This window comes from Eurytemora carolleeae, unplaced genomic scaffold (genome assembly GCF_000591075.1).
Source record: "Eurytemora carolleeae unplaced genomic scaffold, Eaff_2.0 scaffold1909, whole genome shotgun sequence".
Classification (NCBI taxonomy): domain Eukaryota; kingdom Metazoa; phylum Arthropoda; class Copepoda; order Calanoida; family Temoridae; genus Eurytemora; species Eurytemora carolleeae.
In genome coordinates this window covers 19,681-37,553 of record NW_019397990.1, presented here as the reverse complement: position 1 = coordinate 37,553, position 17,873 = coordinate 19,681, and the positions used below count along the sequence as shown (strand labels likewise).

The 17,873-nt window shown below is 32.4% G+C and overlaps 1 protein-coding gene across 1 annotated transcript; it reads right to left on the bottom strand.

The window, feature by feature from the left end:
- Positions 1 to 1,593: 1,593 nt before the first annotated feature.
- Positions 1,594 to 13,100, bottom strand: LOC111716538 (PR domain zinc finger protein 1). The gene is made up of 12 exons (XM_023492022.1): positions 12,907 to 13,100; positions 6,008 to 6,182; positions 5,778 to 5,854; positions 5,537 to 5,663; positions 4,940 to 5,070; positions 4,408 to 4,623; positions 3,679 to 3,749; positions 3,541 to 3,623; positions 2,834 to 3,342; positions 2,536 to 2,758; positions 2,304 to 2,457; positions 1,594 to 2,192 (listed from the first exon to the last, which is right to left on the bottom strand). Exons 1-12 carry the CDS (start codon positions 12,931 to 12,933, stop codon positions 1,691 to 1,693), a joined length of 2,295 nt encoding a protein of 764 aa, XP_023347790.1. The 5' UTR covers positions 12,934 to 13,100; the 3' UTR covers positions 1,594 to 1,690.
- Between the last annotated feature and the right edge of the window lie 4,773 nt (positions 13,101 to 17,873).

The window sequence follows — 17,873 nt, the reverse complement described above, 5'->3', positions numbered from 1 at the left end:
TTGCTTTGAAATCAACTTAGTCATGAAAAGTTTTTTTCCGTAAATCTAACAAATCTAATAATCTTCTGTTTCTTAGTTTTTTGTATGATTAATTGTACATTAGCTTAATTAAAAATATATCTTGTACAGACCAACAAATCAAAACTTTATTTATTTTGTCCGCAAGTTGTTTCTTTTATACATTTAGAAGTTATTGTCAGATTTGTCATTAAAACAATTTCAGTTGCAAGTTGTAAACAAATGTCGTCTTCCAAATTATTTTTACGAATTTTTGTTACCTTGTATATAAACTTTATTATTATTAATATATTCATCATTATAAATCATTATTCTTATAACAACCTACTAGTAACTGTAAAGCTATCTGCTTTGTAACAATTCATCAAATGCACTTTAGTATTGCTTGAATGTCGTCTTCCTATTCCCAAGTTTTCTGGTTCTCACTGTTTAAAAAGGGAATTATTGTCGTCGTCTTCCTTTCTTTTAATCATGGGAGTCGAATTAAGGATTTTGTAACTTGTTAAAAACTGCAGTCAGGAAACTTCTTCAGAAACAAAAAATTGAAAAATAACGCTTCGGGACAAAAAGATATATAGAAGATAATCTCATCTTTTTTGAATATCGCCTTAGATTCTAGTGAAAATTCCAGAAAACAATGGAATGGTAAGACGACATTATGGTAATGTTCAACACCAAATACAATTGATCAAGCAGGGGCGGATACAGAATTAAAGTGAGGGGGGAGCTAGATTTATTTGGGAACAAAAAAATCCAGATTTAGGAACAAAAAGACGTGCCGCAGGGGAAATTTCTTTGATTGAAGATATCTTTCCTGTTTTGCACTAGGGTTTCTTTCCCTTAAGTGCTATTGAGAAGCTATTCTGAAATATCAGGGGGTTGCGAAGATCCTGCCCCCCCCCCCCCCCTGTGATGAAGTGTATTCAATGCTGTTACGAAGGAAATACTTTTACTGAACACTATTAATCCATGCAAATTTGGTGAAATAGGTCTTTTCTCTCGCCACAACTTTTATGTTTATTGTTCATTGGACTTTTTATGGTTTAATTAATTTTAAAAGTCGTCTTCCTATCTCAGAATTTTCTGGTTACCATTATAAATAAAAACAAAATCAATAACATTTTTAAGTCTAAAATTAATAGATTTAATTTGATTGGTGAAATTTCATTAAATGTTAATAACAAAATTTAGTATAAAAGATCTTTTATTAATTTTCAATGATAATAAATATATATTTGTAATTTACAGAACAAACTAATAATTTTCTTAACAAATTAATAACAATTTTCATAATCAATGCCGCAAAGAATAAAAAGAGATCTAAATTTTAATAAAACATTTCGCTAATCAAATTAAAAATTAGTAATTTTCGTGAGGTAGTTTTACCGAAACTGGGCCGAAATTTTTAATTTTAGCAAATTAAAAGTATTGCACTTTAATGGTTTAAGGTTTAGAATGCCTAAAAATTATAACAAAAAGCCTTGCAATTAATGCCAACAAATAAATAGGTTAATAATTTTAAAAGAGAAACTTCCCCTCCAGCAATTTTTTCCTTTTTTTCTTAAAAAAATATAAAAAGTTTAAAGATTTTTTCCTTCTATTCTAATTGTGAAAATATATAAAAATGCGAAATTTTAGCAGAATTTTAGCAGTGTGATTAGCCGGTGGGACTTCAGTTACAAGATATATCATTGGTCTCGTGACCACGGTGACCTACGTGCCGGTTGTGACCGTGACCGTGCATGGCCTCGGTTGACATATCAATGGTTGGATGATCTAGCATAGAATCCGCTAGCTCGAGATGATCGGCAGGTACTACACTAACTCTCCCATGCGGAGATTCACTACGCTCCCTCCAACCCCTCGGACTGGCGTCGATGTCCATGACAAGGCTCCCGTGGTCGGATTGATGTCCGGGGGAGGCGTGATGGTGGTCAAGATGTTCCTCCTCCTCCTCCTCCTCCTCCTCTTCCTCGACCTGTTCTAGTTTAAATTTCTGGAGAAGTGGATCTGACTGCTGAAGGAACAATATTGACCGCTCGGCGGTAAACGCTTCTTCTTCCGCTGTCGGAGTACAGGATGTCGTCTTCCAGTGTGTTCTAAGACCGGAAGCGGAAATGTATGATTTGTTGCACGCACTACAAACAAACGGGCGCTCATTGTTATGTAACCGCCTGAAAAAAAAAAATTAAATAAAAGAAATTATCACAACTTACAAAAATGCAGGAAATGATACTGGGATTGTAGGTTGAATAATGATAATAAAAATAATAATAATAGGATACCTGTGAAGTTTCAGATGAACAAACTGCGTAAATCGTGCGCTGCATTTATCACAACCATATGGTTTCTGGCCGGAGTGCAACCTCATGTGTGTTTTCAAGTTTGATGTTGAGCTAAACCGTTTCCCACACTCCATACATGAGTGGGGCTTCTCGCCTGTAATTGAAAAGTTAAAAATACATATTTATGGATATAGAAAAAATTATTGATTTTTATAAATGGAAATGATTTTACCTGTATGGACTAGAAGATGTTTCTGGAGATGAGCTAATTGGGTAAAACTCTTGGGACACAGCTGGCACCTGAACGGTCTTTCCCCGGAGTGTGTTCTCAAGTGCACTTTCAAGTTACTCAATTGTCCAAATACTTTGTCACATGTTTCACATTTGTATTCAATCTTTCCATCTTTTTTCTTCAAGGGATACGGCAGAGCTTTATGTCCTTGGCTTCCTTCCTCCTGCAAAAAAAATGTCAAAAATAGAAAAAAACGAAAAAAAACCAATTTCAAACAAATTTATGTTTCTATAATTACCTTAATCTTATTTTGTAACATTTGTGAGATTATATTTCCAGTATTTGTCTGTTGTTTACATTCAGGAACCAAAGCTGTCTCTGGCAAATGGATGGTAGTGTTAACGGCCATATTGGAATTATGGACGGCCATATTGGAATTATGAGCCGACATATTGGAATTGTTTGCAGTGGCATTGGAGAGGGAATAGCTAACTTGGCTTTTCACAGATGGTGCAGGGGCTGGAATTAGCTGTTGGGGGGCAGTCATGAATTCCCGCGTTATTTTTGGCGCGTAATTCTGCAAGTTCTGCCGGGCGTAATAAATCTCTGGTCCAATATCATCTTCTGAATCTCTATCTGCTGCAAGCTCGGCCTGGATAACTGCATCTATGGAGTCCCTCCGACTGAGAATAAAGGCGGGGTTGGGCATATGCGCGTAGGGGTCTGGTAACTCCTTCGGAAGATAGGAGTGCTCTTGATGTACCTCCTTTCTCAGCGGTGACGGTGTTCTTCTGTGCTCTGGAGATCCTGAAAAAAATTTAAATATATGTATATGGCTTGTCTTTTGATTTGTTTGAATCAAATAAACCTACATTATATAAACGGAACAAATGAGGCCAATTTGTGGAATCTAAAAATTAAAAAGATGCATCCCAAAATTCTCTAATAAAAATGTAAAAAACCGCTAAATCTTCTGTTTTTATAAGAGAAATAAAGAGTTTTTACCTGAACCGGTTGAAGAATTGGAAGAGGATTTGTGAATTTTGATTTTATGAGTTCTATAAGAATTGCAGCTAACATTATTTTTCCTAAAATCAAAATAATAAAAAATAAGAATTTTAACAAAAAAAATTTAAATCTTACCTAAATATATCTAAAGACTGATTGGAGTCTGGAGAAAGTGCTCTTTTCTTTACATTGGTCAAATCCAAGACCTGGATTAGAAAGGGAACATTAAAAACTAATAAATAAGATTCAACAAAATAAACAATAAAAAAGGATGAAGTATGGAATCTAAACAAAAATGAATAAATAATTATAATATCAAATTAAATATTTATTGTATAAAGATAAAAAAAAACAAGCAAACAGATAATTGAATGAATAGTATGAATCATTGAATGAAAATGAAAGTGACATAAATATATTTAAGAATGCCTATAATGAATTCATGAGTTAAAGGATGAATGACAAATAAAAGTAAGGAAGATAGAATGAATAAATACATTAATGAATGAATGAATGAGTAAATAGATAAATAAAGGAATGAATAGGTGAATAAACAGATGAATGAATGGGTGAATGAGTGAAAAGATTAATAAAAGAATAAACAGATGATGAATGAGTAAATGAATAAAATGACGAGTAAAAGAAAAAACAGATGAAATTATGAATATAAGGATGAATAGAAGAATAAACAGATTAACGAATGAATGAATAAGAAAAATAAACAGATAAATGAATGACTGAATAAAAGAATAAACAAATGAATGAATGAATGAATGAATGAATAAGAAAAATAAACAGATAAATAAATGGCTGAATAAAAGAATAAACAAACTACTGAATGAATGAATAAATGCCTCTATTGACCTGATCTATAGAATCTACTGATGTAGTGTATCCAGGAGATCCAGAGGATTGAGGGGAACCCATATATCCAGATTCAGATCCATGAGGGGACCCCTTCAGTCCCTCATAGGGGGACCGTTTAGGGGCCTCGTAGACATCTCCTCTATACTGAGGTGGGATAATGTTTTGACGGAATGATTCGGGTTCTTCTTTGATTTCAATTCTCTTCAGTTCGTCCTAAATCAAACAATTGATCAATAATTGATTATCACTTTTACTTTAATCGAGTGTGTACGTGATTTAAGTGACCCTTATGAATTAAACAAAAAACAGTGGCATGTCCGATTCACAACGTTATCCTTTAAATCTTTCTATATTTAAAGATGAATGAGCTATCCTTTTTTTTCTCTATAAAAACAACTAGCGGATTTATTGAAGAGAGAAATAAGAATTTAGCAGATATAACATTTCCTTGCATTGCTGAGATGAACCGATGTGAATCGTACTTGCTTTGCTCAAAGAAATAATTAAATACGATTGAATCATGAAATACCTCTCTAGCGTGCAGAATCTTGTTTTGCTGCTCATAAACATTCTGGAGCTGTTCAATAGCTGCTCGTTTAGCTGCTTCAAGCTCTTGCTGCTGTTGTTGTTTAGATCTAACCTTTTCCATCATCTGCTGACCTGGAAATAAGCAGCTTTAATAATTGTGAAGCAGCACAAAATAAAGCAGTATATGATAATTTTAAGAATTATAAAATTAAAAATGATTGCAAAAAAGCCCCCATTTATAAAAGCTTTAAAATATGTTATAGATTAGTGATAAAAAATAGGTTTTGAATTTAAATCACTTGTGAACTGAAAAGTGATTAATTAAGACTTTGTCTTGTGAACAGAAAGCAAAATAAATGACATAAATTAATTTGCAATTAATTGGTTTATGATATTTCATTGTACGAAAATGCCTTTAAAGAATTGATAAATGTTAATTTTGTTTAAATAAATAGATAAATAGGATAGATATAAAAATTGAATAGTTGACAGGTCAATTGATTGACTGATTAATATAATGATTTATTGAATGTTTAAGTGATTGATTTATTCGGCGATTAATTGATTGATTGACTGATTGATTGATTGATTATAGTACCTGTAGAAGGATATCCCAGCCTGCTGGCGAACTCCTTGCAATACCAGACCGTGAGTTCTTCATCCTTCTGAATCGGTTTTATTGTCAGGAAATATAGATCTTCTCCATCCTGGTAGGCAACCAGGTTCTAGGATAGGATAGGTTAGGATTGAATAGAATAGAATATACTACTATACTATAATATACAAGTTACAATGATATAATATACTATAATACAATGCAATGCAATACAATACAATACCATACAATACCATAAAATATTATATTCCTGGGCCCAAACACCTAAACATTGATTTACAAATTCCCGGGCCCAAACACCTAAACATTGTTATATATATATTCCCGGGCCCAAACACCTAAACATTGTTATATATATATTCCCGGGCCCAAACACTAAAAATAAAAACATCCCGCGCCAAGAACTTCCAAAAATTGCCCCTTAAAATATTTACCCATTCCTTATCAACTTACCTATTGTAGAACTATCCGGCAAGGCATTTGTCGGTTTTAAGATCAGGTTTTTAGGCAGTGATTTCTCCGCCCTATTCGGCGTATTGAGGGATACGGCGGAGTCCACTACGTTGTATACGGCGAGGCCGGCCAGTTCATCCTCAGAAGTGTTGTATATGTCTAGTCTATCCTCCATCTGAAAACAAACAAAAATTCAAAATCATTTTTGTTATCGCCAAGAAGGATTATTTCACTTTTATATTTGGTCATTTCGAGAAAATATGGAAATGAAGGTAGATTGAAAAAACGAGGGGGGGGGGGTTATTGTCGATATTTAATACTAAATTTACTGATGAAAAGATTTTATTAAACATTTTATGTCTAATTTTAATTATGTTTTTTTTAACAATTTTTTCAAACTAATCAATAATCATCTACATATAAATTTCTATATATTTTCAACTGATAAATTGTATCCTCCCTTCAATATAATTGTTAAATCTTCAACGATTTTATGTTTACAAGCTTCTCTTAAAGTTCGTTAAACGGTTTTAAAATGAACAAATTACAGATAATAAACCGATAAAAAATTTAAAAATCTAAAAGACATAATTTTCCTCTTTTTAGCTAAATTTTTATCTTTACTGAAAACCAAGTATAAATAACACAATAGCAAAAAAACTAAATTCTTAAACACCTAGTCTAGACCCCCCCCCCCCCNCCCAGCAACAAGGGCTAATATAATGCCTTACACCGAGTGCGTGCAGATTGTAGAGTGATTTAACGGCTGTTTGAGGCGCAAAATGCGGGTAAAGTTTAGTTTGCGGCAAAAAATCCGCAAAAGTCTCGTCTATCCAATTCATCCAGTGTACACTTCAGTCTAGACGTACTTTTACACCAATGCAAGGGCAAGGTCATAATTCATTGACTTTGAGTATAGATAGTTAGACGGAGAGATAGATAGAGTAAAGATAGAAATATGTTTTACATGGTTTATTTAATTAGCAATCAAGTTAATTGAGACGTCTTAATCAAAGAGAATTTCAAGTGTTTTTAAAGCTTTAAAAATGAATAATTTTTTTCAAGTTATGTAAGGTTACAAGATAAATCTAAGGAGTGTCAAACAGCCTTAAATTATTGAATCAACGTGATGTAATAATTCCAAAATCCAGTTTGTAAACTTAAAACAGGAGATGGGGGGGGGGCCACTTAATTGGAAGCACTAATTGACGCAACACCACCTTTGAAAAAAAATAATTTAAAAGCTTGAGAACTAGTTCAGCTCTCGAAAAAAAACATTTTTTGAGTCACCACTCTAATTATTTATCTAAATTTGTACTTAGCTTAATTGTATTAAAATATATATATGTATCTACATTCAACTGTACATGAAGTGTTTAAAGAATATTTTGTTATTGTTTTAATATTTATGAGAATGATAATACAGCATTTTAACACTTAATGAATGAAAAATTAAAACAATACCTTGTATCCAAAATAAGTTTTAGAAATATTGTACTTTCTCCCCCCCCCCCCCCCCCCCGCCATCAATACAAATAATGAAGAAGGTGAAATGTTTTTATGATTTGAAACATCACGATTATTCTTTTTGTAAATGATACATGTTTAAGTTAAAACAGAGATTTTAAGTCTTTTTAAAAAGGGGATGTTTCCCTTGAAGTGGACACACTAAATTAAACACACTGAAGTGAAGTGTGGACGCACTAAAATAAACACCCTGAAGTGGACGCACTAAAATGAATTAAACACCCTGAAGTGGACGCTCTAAAATGAATTAAACACCCTGAAGTGGACGCACTTAAAAGTAAAAAACCCTAAATTGGACGCATTTAAATATGAATAATGGAAATGATTCAAAAAAAGTTAAAACATTTTGTTGTCTCAGTCTGCCAAAACATTTAGTGTGGACAAAAAAGATCCGAATGTAAACAACAATTAAAGATTAGTTTTTATAAAAAAATAAATAATTATAAAAATTTAAAAATTAAAATGACATCACATTTTATGTATAATAAAAACTAATTTTCGTACCTTTTTTAAAGATAGATTCTAGCACATAATCTCACTATACAAATTTAACTTACACTTTTTTGAACATTTAGAAAAGGAATTATTAATTCCAAAATGAAAACGAGAGTTTTAAAAACTCTTCACAGAATGTTGTTCTGCCGGTGTATTGTTCATTACTGACAACTCAAGCTAGCTACAAGAGAGGGGGGGTGGACGAAGGGGACCAAGGGGGGTTCAACGAACGTTTCTTTGACCCCCCACTACAGCTGTAACCAGGGCCCTGAAATTATATTTCAAAAAAAATTTTAAGGTTTATATTTTTGGAATATTAATGTTAAAATATTTATAAAAACATTAAAAAAAATATTTGACGTAAATTATTTATATAGATATTCCCGGGCCCACAAACAAAGTCAGTCACCCCACTACGTATAAATGCAAAAACAATTTCATCCTCCGAGATTCAGTATTCAAAATGCGTCACTTTAAACCGGCCCACACAAACACACACAACACTAACACACAAAGAAATTTAGAATGGTTGTCCATTAGAAATTGTTACAAAAAATAATACATTGCAAGGGGGCTGGGAGGTTTACTAATTCCAAAACTGTAGTGCTCCGTAAATTAAAAAGAAAGCGAGAGCTACCGTCCCCTTATGGAAAGGGTTAAATGGGGGGGGGGGCAAGGAGGCTAAGTACTGTAGGGTTAATGTCCCCGGATAGGTTCTGCAAGCTTTCTGTTTCAATAGCAACAAATATTTGATAAATTATTTTTTCTATAATGTTTCATATCAATAAAAATTATATTTAATATTGTTGTCAAATTTTGTAGATTTTATTAAATTTTTACTAAAAATAAAAAAATATAAATTTTTTTTGGGGGGGGGTTCTTATATGAAAAATATTAATTTCAGCTTATTGTCGTTGTTCCCCAATCAAAATTTGAGGCAAATCGGTCAATTGGTTCTGGAAAGACATAAACAAACAGAAATACAGAGATTATTTCTTTATAGATACACTTAGTATAAAACTATATTTTGAGAAATTTTACAATTCATATTAAAATAAAAAAAAATACTGTCCCAGAAGTCAAAATATTTTTTCTAATATAATTCAACAGAAAAAGAATTTACGAAAGTGAAAATAAGAGCATTACAATGTCATCACATTTTAGAAAAGTTGCAACTATAACATATATTATTACAGGCGCGCAACTAGACATTCAGCAAGGGGGCAAAGGGCAAATAGTTTTTTTTGTCCCCCCTAACCATTTTATGGGGGGGGGGGGCATGCAAAATGTGTATTATACTCAACCTTGGAAAACTGGGGGAAATCTTAAATCTTTGTTTTAAGAGAAAAGTTTATTTTTGGGGGGCTTTTTTCAGTTTGGGCAATTTGTGTATGAGTCTTAAGAAATCTTAAATCTTTATTTGGGGTCAATTTTTTTTATTTAAGGGCATTTCTAAAATATATAGGCATTTTTAATCTAAGTATTATTTTTTTGTTGGGCGTAAGTCTTCTTAATTTTTAAGTATTTTGGGACATTTTTTAAAAAACATTTGCTGATAAAAAATTAAATTTAGGTGAAAATTAAAATTATACGGTAGCATGCATTCTTGTAAATGATGGTTACAAATGTTGAACAAAGGGGCAAATTAAAATCTATAAGAATGTCTGAGTGTCATTTTAAAAATCCAATTTGGGGGCATTTTTTAAAAAAAGGGGCAAAAATAAAAAGAATCAAAGCTTATATTGAAAAATGTTACAGTGAATTTGACTGTGAAGACTGGGGGCATATTTTTTTTCAAATTTTCTAGAAAATTAGAAATTTTTGGAACTATATGGACCCCATGTTAAGGACTTCTTAAGGGGGGCTTAACATTAAAATACTGCACTTTTAACAAAAGCCAATTTAAAAAATCTGCAACTAAAAGATTATTTGTAGATCAGAAAAATCAAATCTATATATTAACAAGACATTCGTATTTATATATGTTGCGTATAGCCGGCCAAACGGCTGATTTTTTTTGTGGACACTCAGGGTTGTTATTGCCAAAAAAAATTAGATTTTTTTCTAATTTTTTAAAATTATATTTTTAAAAAAAACTTTCCATGGGCAACGCCGGGCCCTTCAGCTAGTTTAAAATAAAAACAAACATCAGTTGAATAAAATCTTTATATATATTTTCTGAAGATTGTAAAAATATAAGTTGCATAAAATTGCAAAAATGTTTAGAATGGACAAAAAAACAAATTTAAGTCATTTACTTTAGACAAAATTTTTGTTCAAACTCGAGAGTTCTTTCAAATTCTTGGTTTGGAAGTATCAAATATGTTCTTCAAGCAGTCGGCAACACAGGCAACAGGCACAGGCCTAGGATGGAGGGGGGGGAGGGGGTCTGATTAAGGAAAGGGGGGTGCCCCTCTCTTAAGAAGGCTTGTCCCCCTCTTAGGAGAGGGGGCAAGAAATCCACCCTGTTTTGCAATTTAGCGATTCATGAATTCCTGGGAAAGGGAAAGGGGGTTTAGTAAGTGTTTTTAGATATTTTCACTATCAGTTCTGCCACTTATTATGATTTTGCTTTAATACTGTAGTACAACTTTTAAATTAATCCTAGTTTTCTTTTTTTATTTCATAGATGTGTTGACTTATACTGAATATCCGGTTGGTGAGGTTATTTTTTTAATGTTTGAATAATACACATTTTTCTTGCCCCCCCCCCCCCCTAAAAATGTTCAGGGGGGGCAAAAATATTTGTTCGCGCTTCGCGCAAAATATTTTCCCCTTGCCCCCCTGACAAAATGTCTAGTTGCGCGCCTAATAATGGTATAAAACAATAACTGTGTAATGTATCTTTTTTATTAAAAAAATGTTAACAGAAAAAAAATATTTTAATGTTGTAGAATTAAAAAAGAACTGTCAAAAAAGTTGAATATTTTGATATTTTCTCGTGGGAAGTTGGTTTAGGTAAAAGCAAAGATAATATATATAATATATATATTATCTTTGGGTAAAAGTTAGAAAGCCCGGAGAGAAAGCAGTTCATTGAACTCTCGCTAAGGGTCATTCAACTCAAACTTTCACTATTAAAGCATAATAATCCTTTCACTCTCTTCTCTTTTCCATAATATTTTTACATTCTTTTAAATCATGTTTTTTTTCTCATCATATATTCAGAACTTATACAGATGCAAGCAAAACATGAAGTTCCTTATACTCTTTCTCTCTTTTCAATTTTTACTTTACATTGCATTTTTATGTTTTATTTAAATTTTAAATTTCTTATTGTTTTTATGTACCCAAAACTGGCATATAAGCAGTACTTTCACTCATTTCTCTTTAAAAATATTTTTAAATCATAGTTTTAAACTTTCTTTCAATTCTTTTCTTTTTTTGTTTTCTTTTTCAATTTTATAAACACTAAACCCACCAACTTTTGTTACTTATTCTACTAAGTTTTATTTCGATTTTCAGAATATATATCTATCTACCTATCTATCTAGCTATGTATCTATCTATCTGCCTGGTATAAGCTAGCCTGTAGTTCAATGAATCTAGTGCTCTGGTTCATTGACATTATACTCTGCCTGAACATACTGTCTGACTGCCTGACTGCCTAGTTTACTAATATACTGCCTAGTTTACTAATATACTGCCTAGTTTACTAATATACTACTTAGTTTACTAAAGTTTACTAATATACTGCTTAGTTTACTAATATACTGCTTAGTTTACTAATATACTGCTTAGTTTACTAATGTACTGCTTAGTTTACTAATATACTGCCTGACTGCCCAGATTACAAATATACTGCCTGACTGCCCAGTTTACAAATATACTGCCTGACTGCTCTCAGGGCGCTTTGCGCCCTTCTTCTTTTTCAATTGTGAACATTTTCTCTTTGTGTACATTGTAAAACAATAACAAAAAAGGTTCGTTGATCTTAAAAATTTTTTTTGTGGATTTTCAAAGTTTAATGTAAATCGAATTTTGAAATTTTGATAATCCACAAACCTTCCCTGGGGTCATGTGAGGTCCCACACAAAATTTGGGCTCGATCGGTTCTGCCGTTTTGACGTTTATTAGATATAAACAGACAAACAGGCAGACAGACAAGCAAAGTATGTATAGATACTGCCTGACTACCTAGTTTACTTGTATACTGCCTCAAATAAGAATTCGATTTAAATAACTCTTACTCTCTGAAGCAGTTGAAAGTTTTCACTGGGTTTTCACAGGTTCAACGTATTGTATAATATTGAAGAGAGATAACCTTGCCAAACCATAGCTTACACTTCCCTCCAGGCATTTTCATTCTTCAGCGAGTATTTAGGCAGTATTCAGGCAGTTTAGAGAAGTAGTTTGGAATGTGGAATATCAAGATTATGGCGCCAAATCTTAGAATCGCAAGATCTAATGAAGTCATTTTCTGATGATGCTTAGCATTCAAATTATTGTTTATGGTGCTTTAAGTTAGAAGAAAACTCGGGGTGGTGATGGTGGGATGCATCAAAGGTCTTTGCACTCTAATAACGCCCTCAATATCTTAGGAATACCTTATATTTTACACAGACGCCAACTTATTGTATTGCAAAAAAATAGCGTTTTTTTCTTCACCAGCTTTTTATCTGGTAGTGTTTTAGGAGTGTAGCTTTCTATAAAGTGGATATATTTTTACAAACAGCGTTTTTCTTGTATTTTTATCGGAATTAACCTTTATAGGCTGTTAAAATTCAATATGAGGTACACTAAAAACTAAAAAATTGCTGTCACTGACAAAAAATTCCAAATAAATGTTAAACCAAAACAGAAATTCCCTAAAATTTCTAAAAATATTTTACAAAGCTTTGCATACGTTTATTTTATGATATAGATAAGGAACACACCTCGTTACTTTTGCAGAATGGTGGCATGATGTTCACTTGTACAGTTTCTGTTCAGTTGTACAGTTTCTGTTCAGTTGTACAGTTTCTGTTCAGTTGTACAGTTTTCGTACAGTTTACATTCTTATGTACGCTGATTACTCTCTGGTACTTCACTCTTAAAGCGGTTCAGGGGGTCTCATCACAAAATTCACATACTTTCTGAAAATAACATTATCTATTTTTTACAGTTTTCAAATCAACAGAAATATAACTGTCAAATTTTATTATATAATAAAGATTAGAATTGAAAACACAAAACCCCGTGTACCACTGTACAGTTCAATGTTCAGTGAATTGTGCTCAATGCACAGTGTACATAGTACACTGTACAATGTACATTGTAGAGAGTACAATGTACATTGTACAATGTACATTGTTCAATGTACATTGTAGAGAGTACAATGTACATTGTATACTGTACAGAGTACAATGTACAATGTCTATTGTAATCTGTTGCACGGTGTTTATAGTACTCTATACACTGTCATGTACAGGATTTATATTGTAGATTATATAAACACTGTATGTTTGACAAGTGGCTCCGTTGAACTAACGGAGTCAGGATACAGAGGTTATTGAACTTTCCCTCTCTATCCTACTATTTATCTATCTATCTATCTATCTATCTATCTATCTATCTATCTATCTATCTATCTATCTATCTATCTATCTATCTATCTATCTATCTATCTATCTATCTATCTATCTATCTATCTATCTATCTATCTATCTCTCTATCAATCTATCTATCTATCTATCTATCTATCTATCTATCTATCTATCTATCTATCTATCTATCTATCTATTTATCAATCTATCTATCTATCTATCTATCTATCTAGCTATCTATCTAAATATCTATCTATTTATCTATCCATCTATCTATCTATCTATCTATCTAACTGGAGGCTGGAGGGTATTGGCCCCGGCCTACATTTTTTGCTCCAATTTTTACTTAAAAAGTGCATGAACTGATAGATAGATAGATAGATAGATAGATATATAGATAGATAGATAGATAGATAGATAGATAGATAGATAGAAATTTATAAAGATAGATAGATATTCTAGATAATTATAATAGTTAAAAACATATGCATTATTCCTTCATGTAGTAGTTTAGGATGCAAAATATTTTTTAGAATGAAAAAAATATTAAGATAAAAATCAATATTTTTTAGCATAAGATTTTTTAGAAACTAACACGTTGGAGAAAACTGATATTTACATGATGAACCTGAAATTCTTTGGATTTAAAAACCAAACTCTGAATTGTTATTAAATGATTTGGCATTTTATAAACAAACAGTGTTATTATTCGTTACTTATTGTTATTTAAAAAATTTGAATTAAACTTTTAATATTTCAAAACTTTATTCTTTTAAAATTTGCAATATTTTTATTCCAAGAATGAACGTATTTGTTACTTTTTCCGCATACATGAAATGTGAGGGCCAAAAAAAAAATAACCAAAAAAACGAACCAGAATTTTGTCAAGCCTAAAACAACTTATACCCAGCAAACCAAAACTCCAGTTAAACTCCACTGTTACCTTCAGGAAGTTGAGTTTTAGTTAAGTTTCACAGTGAAGTTTTCGCCTGCAATACACGTGCCATTTCTGGGGTTAAAACTCGAGTTTTCACCAAGTTAGGGTTGAATAAATGGTTGTTGACTGGGTGTATTCAAGCAGTGATCTGGGCGTAAACTTGGAATTTTCTGGATGATTTATTGGTTTAAACTGGAAGTCAATCTGTGGATGATATCTAGGTTTAAAATATCTAGATGATATTTAGGTTTTAAATATCTAGAATTTATCTAGAAATTATCTGGATGGTATCTATGTTTAAATTTTGTCAGATCGGTGAAAAAGACTAAAAAAAATAATTAAAAGTAAATGAAAAGTGAAGTGATCAACAGCAAATTTCTTTTACTTGATTATTGTTGCACAGCAAAATGTGCTGTGCTGTTTAGTGGACTTCAATGTACTGAAATGTAATGTATTGTAGTGTGATGTACTGTACTGTAGTATTGTATGTACTGGGTCAAATGTAATGTACTGTACTGTTGTAGTATTTAAAGCATGGTGTAATATTTAGAATATGACCAGATACTAAAACCTCTCAACCCTTTGTCTGAATCCAAGCTGATTAGAGAACCTGGAGAATAGGAGCAGTACAATCCAGGATCTTATACAGGATAGACGTTAGAGCTTAGCTCCCCTTAAGGCCTGGGGACTTGCACTTCATTGACAGCTCTCAAGATACCTTTACTATGCCTAATAGAGGACCAAGGAAGACACCTGACCGGCCTCCTTCCCCATCGATATCCAAGAGGATGCTACTTCAGATTCATCAGCATCCCCAAGGGACCTCTCTCCATAGGTTTCTGGCACAGCTAAGATTGTAACAGTCCTGGCTAGTCCAATTACTGATCAAGGTGTACCAGATGAAGCTCTAGACCCTTGAGATGGTTCATGTCGTAGGGACACTTGAGACTCAGAACAGCCAGGATCTCCAGGACATGCAGAGGCTCCATCTTCTCTCAAAGGAGACACCCAAGATATGGAGCAGCCAGAATACCGATATAGACCAATGACTCCAGGTGAAGAGGAGATCATGAGGATCTACGAGGACGGGATCACCCTTCGGACATGATTGAGAAATCAAGAGATCTCACCATACTCATCTGTAGATCTCATCAAGAGAGCTCACCATACTCATCTGTAGATCTCATCAAGAGATTCCACCATACTCATCTGTAGATCTCATCAAGAGATCTCACCATACTCATCTTTAGATCTCATCAAGTTCTGTAGCTTCTAGAACTGGACCAATTTATCTCATACCAGCCCATCTGAACTACCCACTGGAATATCCTGGATACAGAGGAGAACCAGAAGAGACGCCACTCATTGTGGAACAGCTCTTCACAGACCTGTTGTTAAACCACTAGCGGAACCAGAGGAGGATTCTGAGAACAGAGACCCCCTCATTGTGGATCTAATGAGTGTAATAATGAGGATAACAATGATGATAACAATAATGATAACAATGATGATAACAATGATGATAACAATAATGATAGCAATGATGATAACAATAATGATAACAATGATGATAACATAGCAGAGACTCTAGGAGCAGCTCGAACTGCGAGTAAGGTTAACATAGAAGAGACTCTGGGAATAGCTCTGGGAGCAGCTTAAACTGTAAGTGAAGCTAACATAGGAGCATCTCATGTAATAAAGGAAGCAACTGGGAATGAAGTGGAAGCATCCCATATTGTAAGAGCAGCTAAATTAGCGGAGACTCTGGAAGCGGCTAGAATAGCAGCTCAGATTGCAGTGTAAGAGATACTGATTTAAATCAGCTAAATAAGATATCAATATAATTTAATGTAATTTAATGTAATGTTATATTATGTAATGTAATGCAATGTAAAGTAATGTAAAGTAATGTAATGTAATGTTATATTATATAATGTAATGTAATGCAATGTAGGGTAATGTAAAGTAATGTAATGTTGTATTATATAATGTAATGTAATGTTATATTATATAATGTAATGCAATGCAATGTAAAGTAATGTAATGTAATGTTATATTATATAATGCAATGTAATGTAATGTTATATTATATAATGTAAAGTAATGTAATGTAAAGTAATGTAATGTAATGTAAAGTAATGTAATGTAATGTAAAGTAATGTAATGTAAAGTAATGTAATGTAATGTAAAGTGATGTTATTTAAGTAATGTAATGTAATGTAAAGTAATGTAATGTAATGTAAAGTAATGTAATGTATTGTAAAGTGATGTTATTTAAGTAATGTAATGCAATGTACTGCACTAAATATACTGAATTGAAGGTGAAGCTGCTCTGCTTCACTGTATTGTACTGCGTTGCACTGTACTTTACTCAGGGAATAGGAATAATGATAATTTTAGAACAAAGTGCTTATCTAACAGTAAAATAATTGCAGTTTTATGCGTTCTTTATTTTATGTTTTTAAACTTTTTTATTTAATCTTGGAAAACATGTCAACTAATGTGAAAAAAATAGTTTTTCTTGTTATATTTAACAATTATGACGTCGTGTATAATTGATCCATTTCTCTAATGTCATCTATTGTATCTGATAATCTGGTAGATTCACAATGGTACCCTCAAACGCATTGTCTGAATAAAAATGTGAAAGATTTGTCGTTTTTTCTAGATTTAAGATTGTTAAATTCTACGCATTTCTGTGTGTTTCCTTGTGGTAAAAATGTGCGCAGGTTACTTTTGTAGAGAAACCACAATTGAAAATAATCGGGTTTAAAAACTGTAAGCATTGATATCTAATTCATACAAACAAATATTTCAAGGGTAACGTTGTGAATAGGACATTGTCACCTTTGCATGGAGGGTTCTTTGCGTTAATCGTGTCTGCCATATTTCTACAATTTTGAGTAATTTCTTTAAAAATATTTTAATTCATAATAATGGAACAATTTTTAAAAAATACTAAGTGAAAAAGATCCTCTTTAACCAGAAAGCTCACTGGTCTTTTTTTCAAAATAAAGCCCCACCTAATGTTGAAGATGTATAAGTGTGAATCCCCTATATTCAAATTTCCCCTCTATATCTAAGGCTGGGGTTGGTTGAAGAATTTCTGTGACTCCCAGTTTTTTAAACTCTAAAGGGTGAGCAATAACAAATGTTTTAACTTACAAGTATAAATCTGCAATGGGGTCATTTTAAATTGTTTTTAGGTTGGATGAGCATCTTTGAGGGTGGTTGAGGTTTGATTTTGATAAAGATTCGCAGTTTTACCTAAACAATTTTTGTGAAAGCATAAAATTTTTTCTTTGACAACCTGTAAAATTTCTCAATGGTGATTCTAACTAACACGTAATGGTCCGTAAGGTAGGGTATATATTGATTATCT

Excerpts from the sequence above, each read along its gene's own strand:
- LOC111716538 (XM_023492022.1), bottom strand. The coding sequence starts at position 12,933 with ATGCCACCATTCTGCAAAAGTAACGAG. Across the intron at positions 6,183-12,906 it reads CATTCTGCAAAAGTAACGAG|ATGGAGGATAGACTAGACAT; the intron begins GTGTGTTCCTTA and ends GTTTGTTTTCAG. Across the intron at positions 5,071-5,536 it reads GCTGGGATATCCTTCTACAG|GTCAGCAGATGATGGAAAAG; the intron begins GTACTATAATCA and ends GCTTATTTCCAG.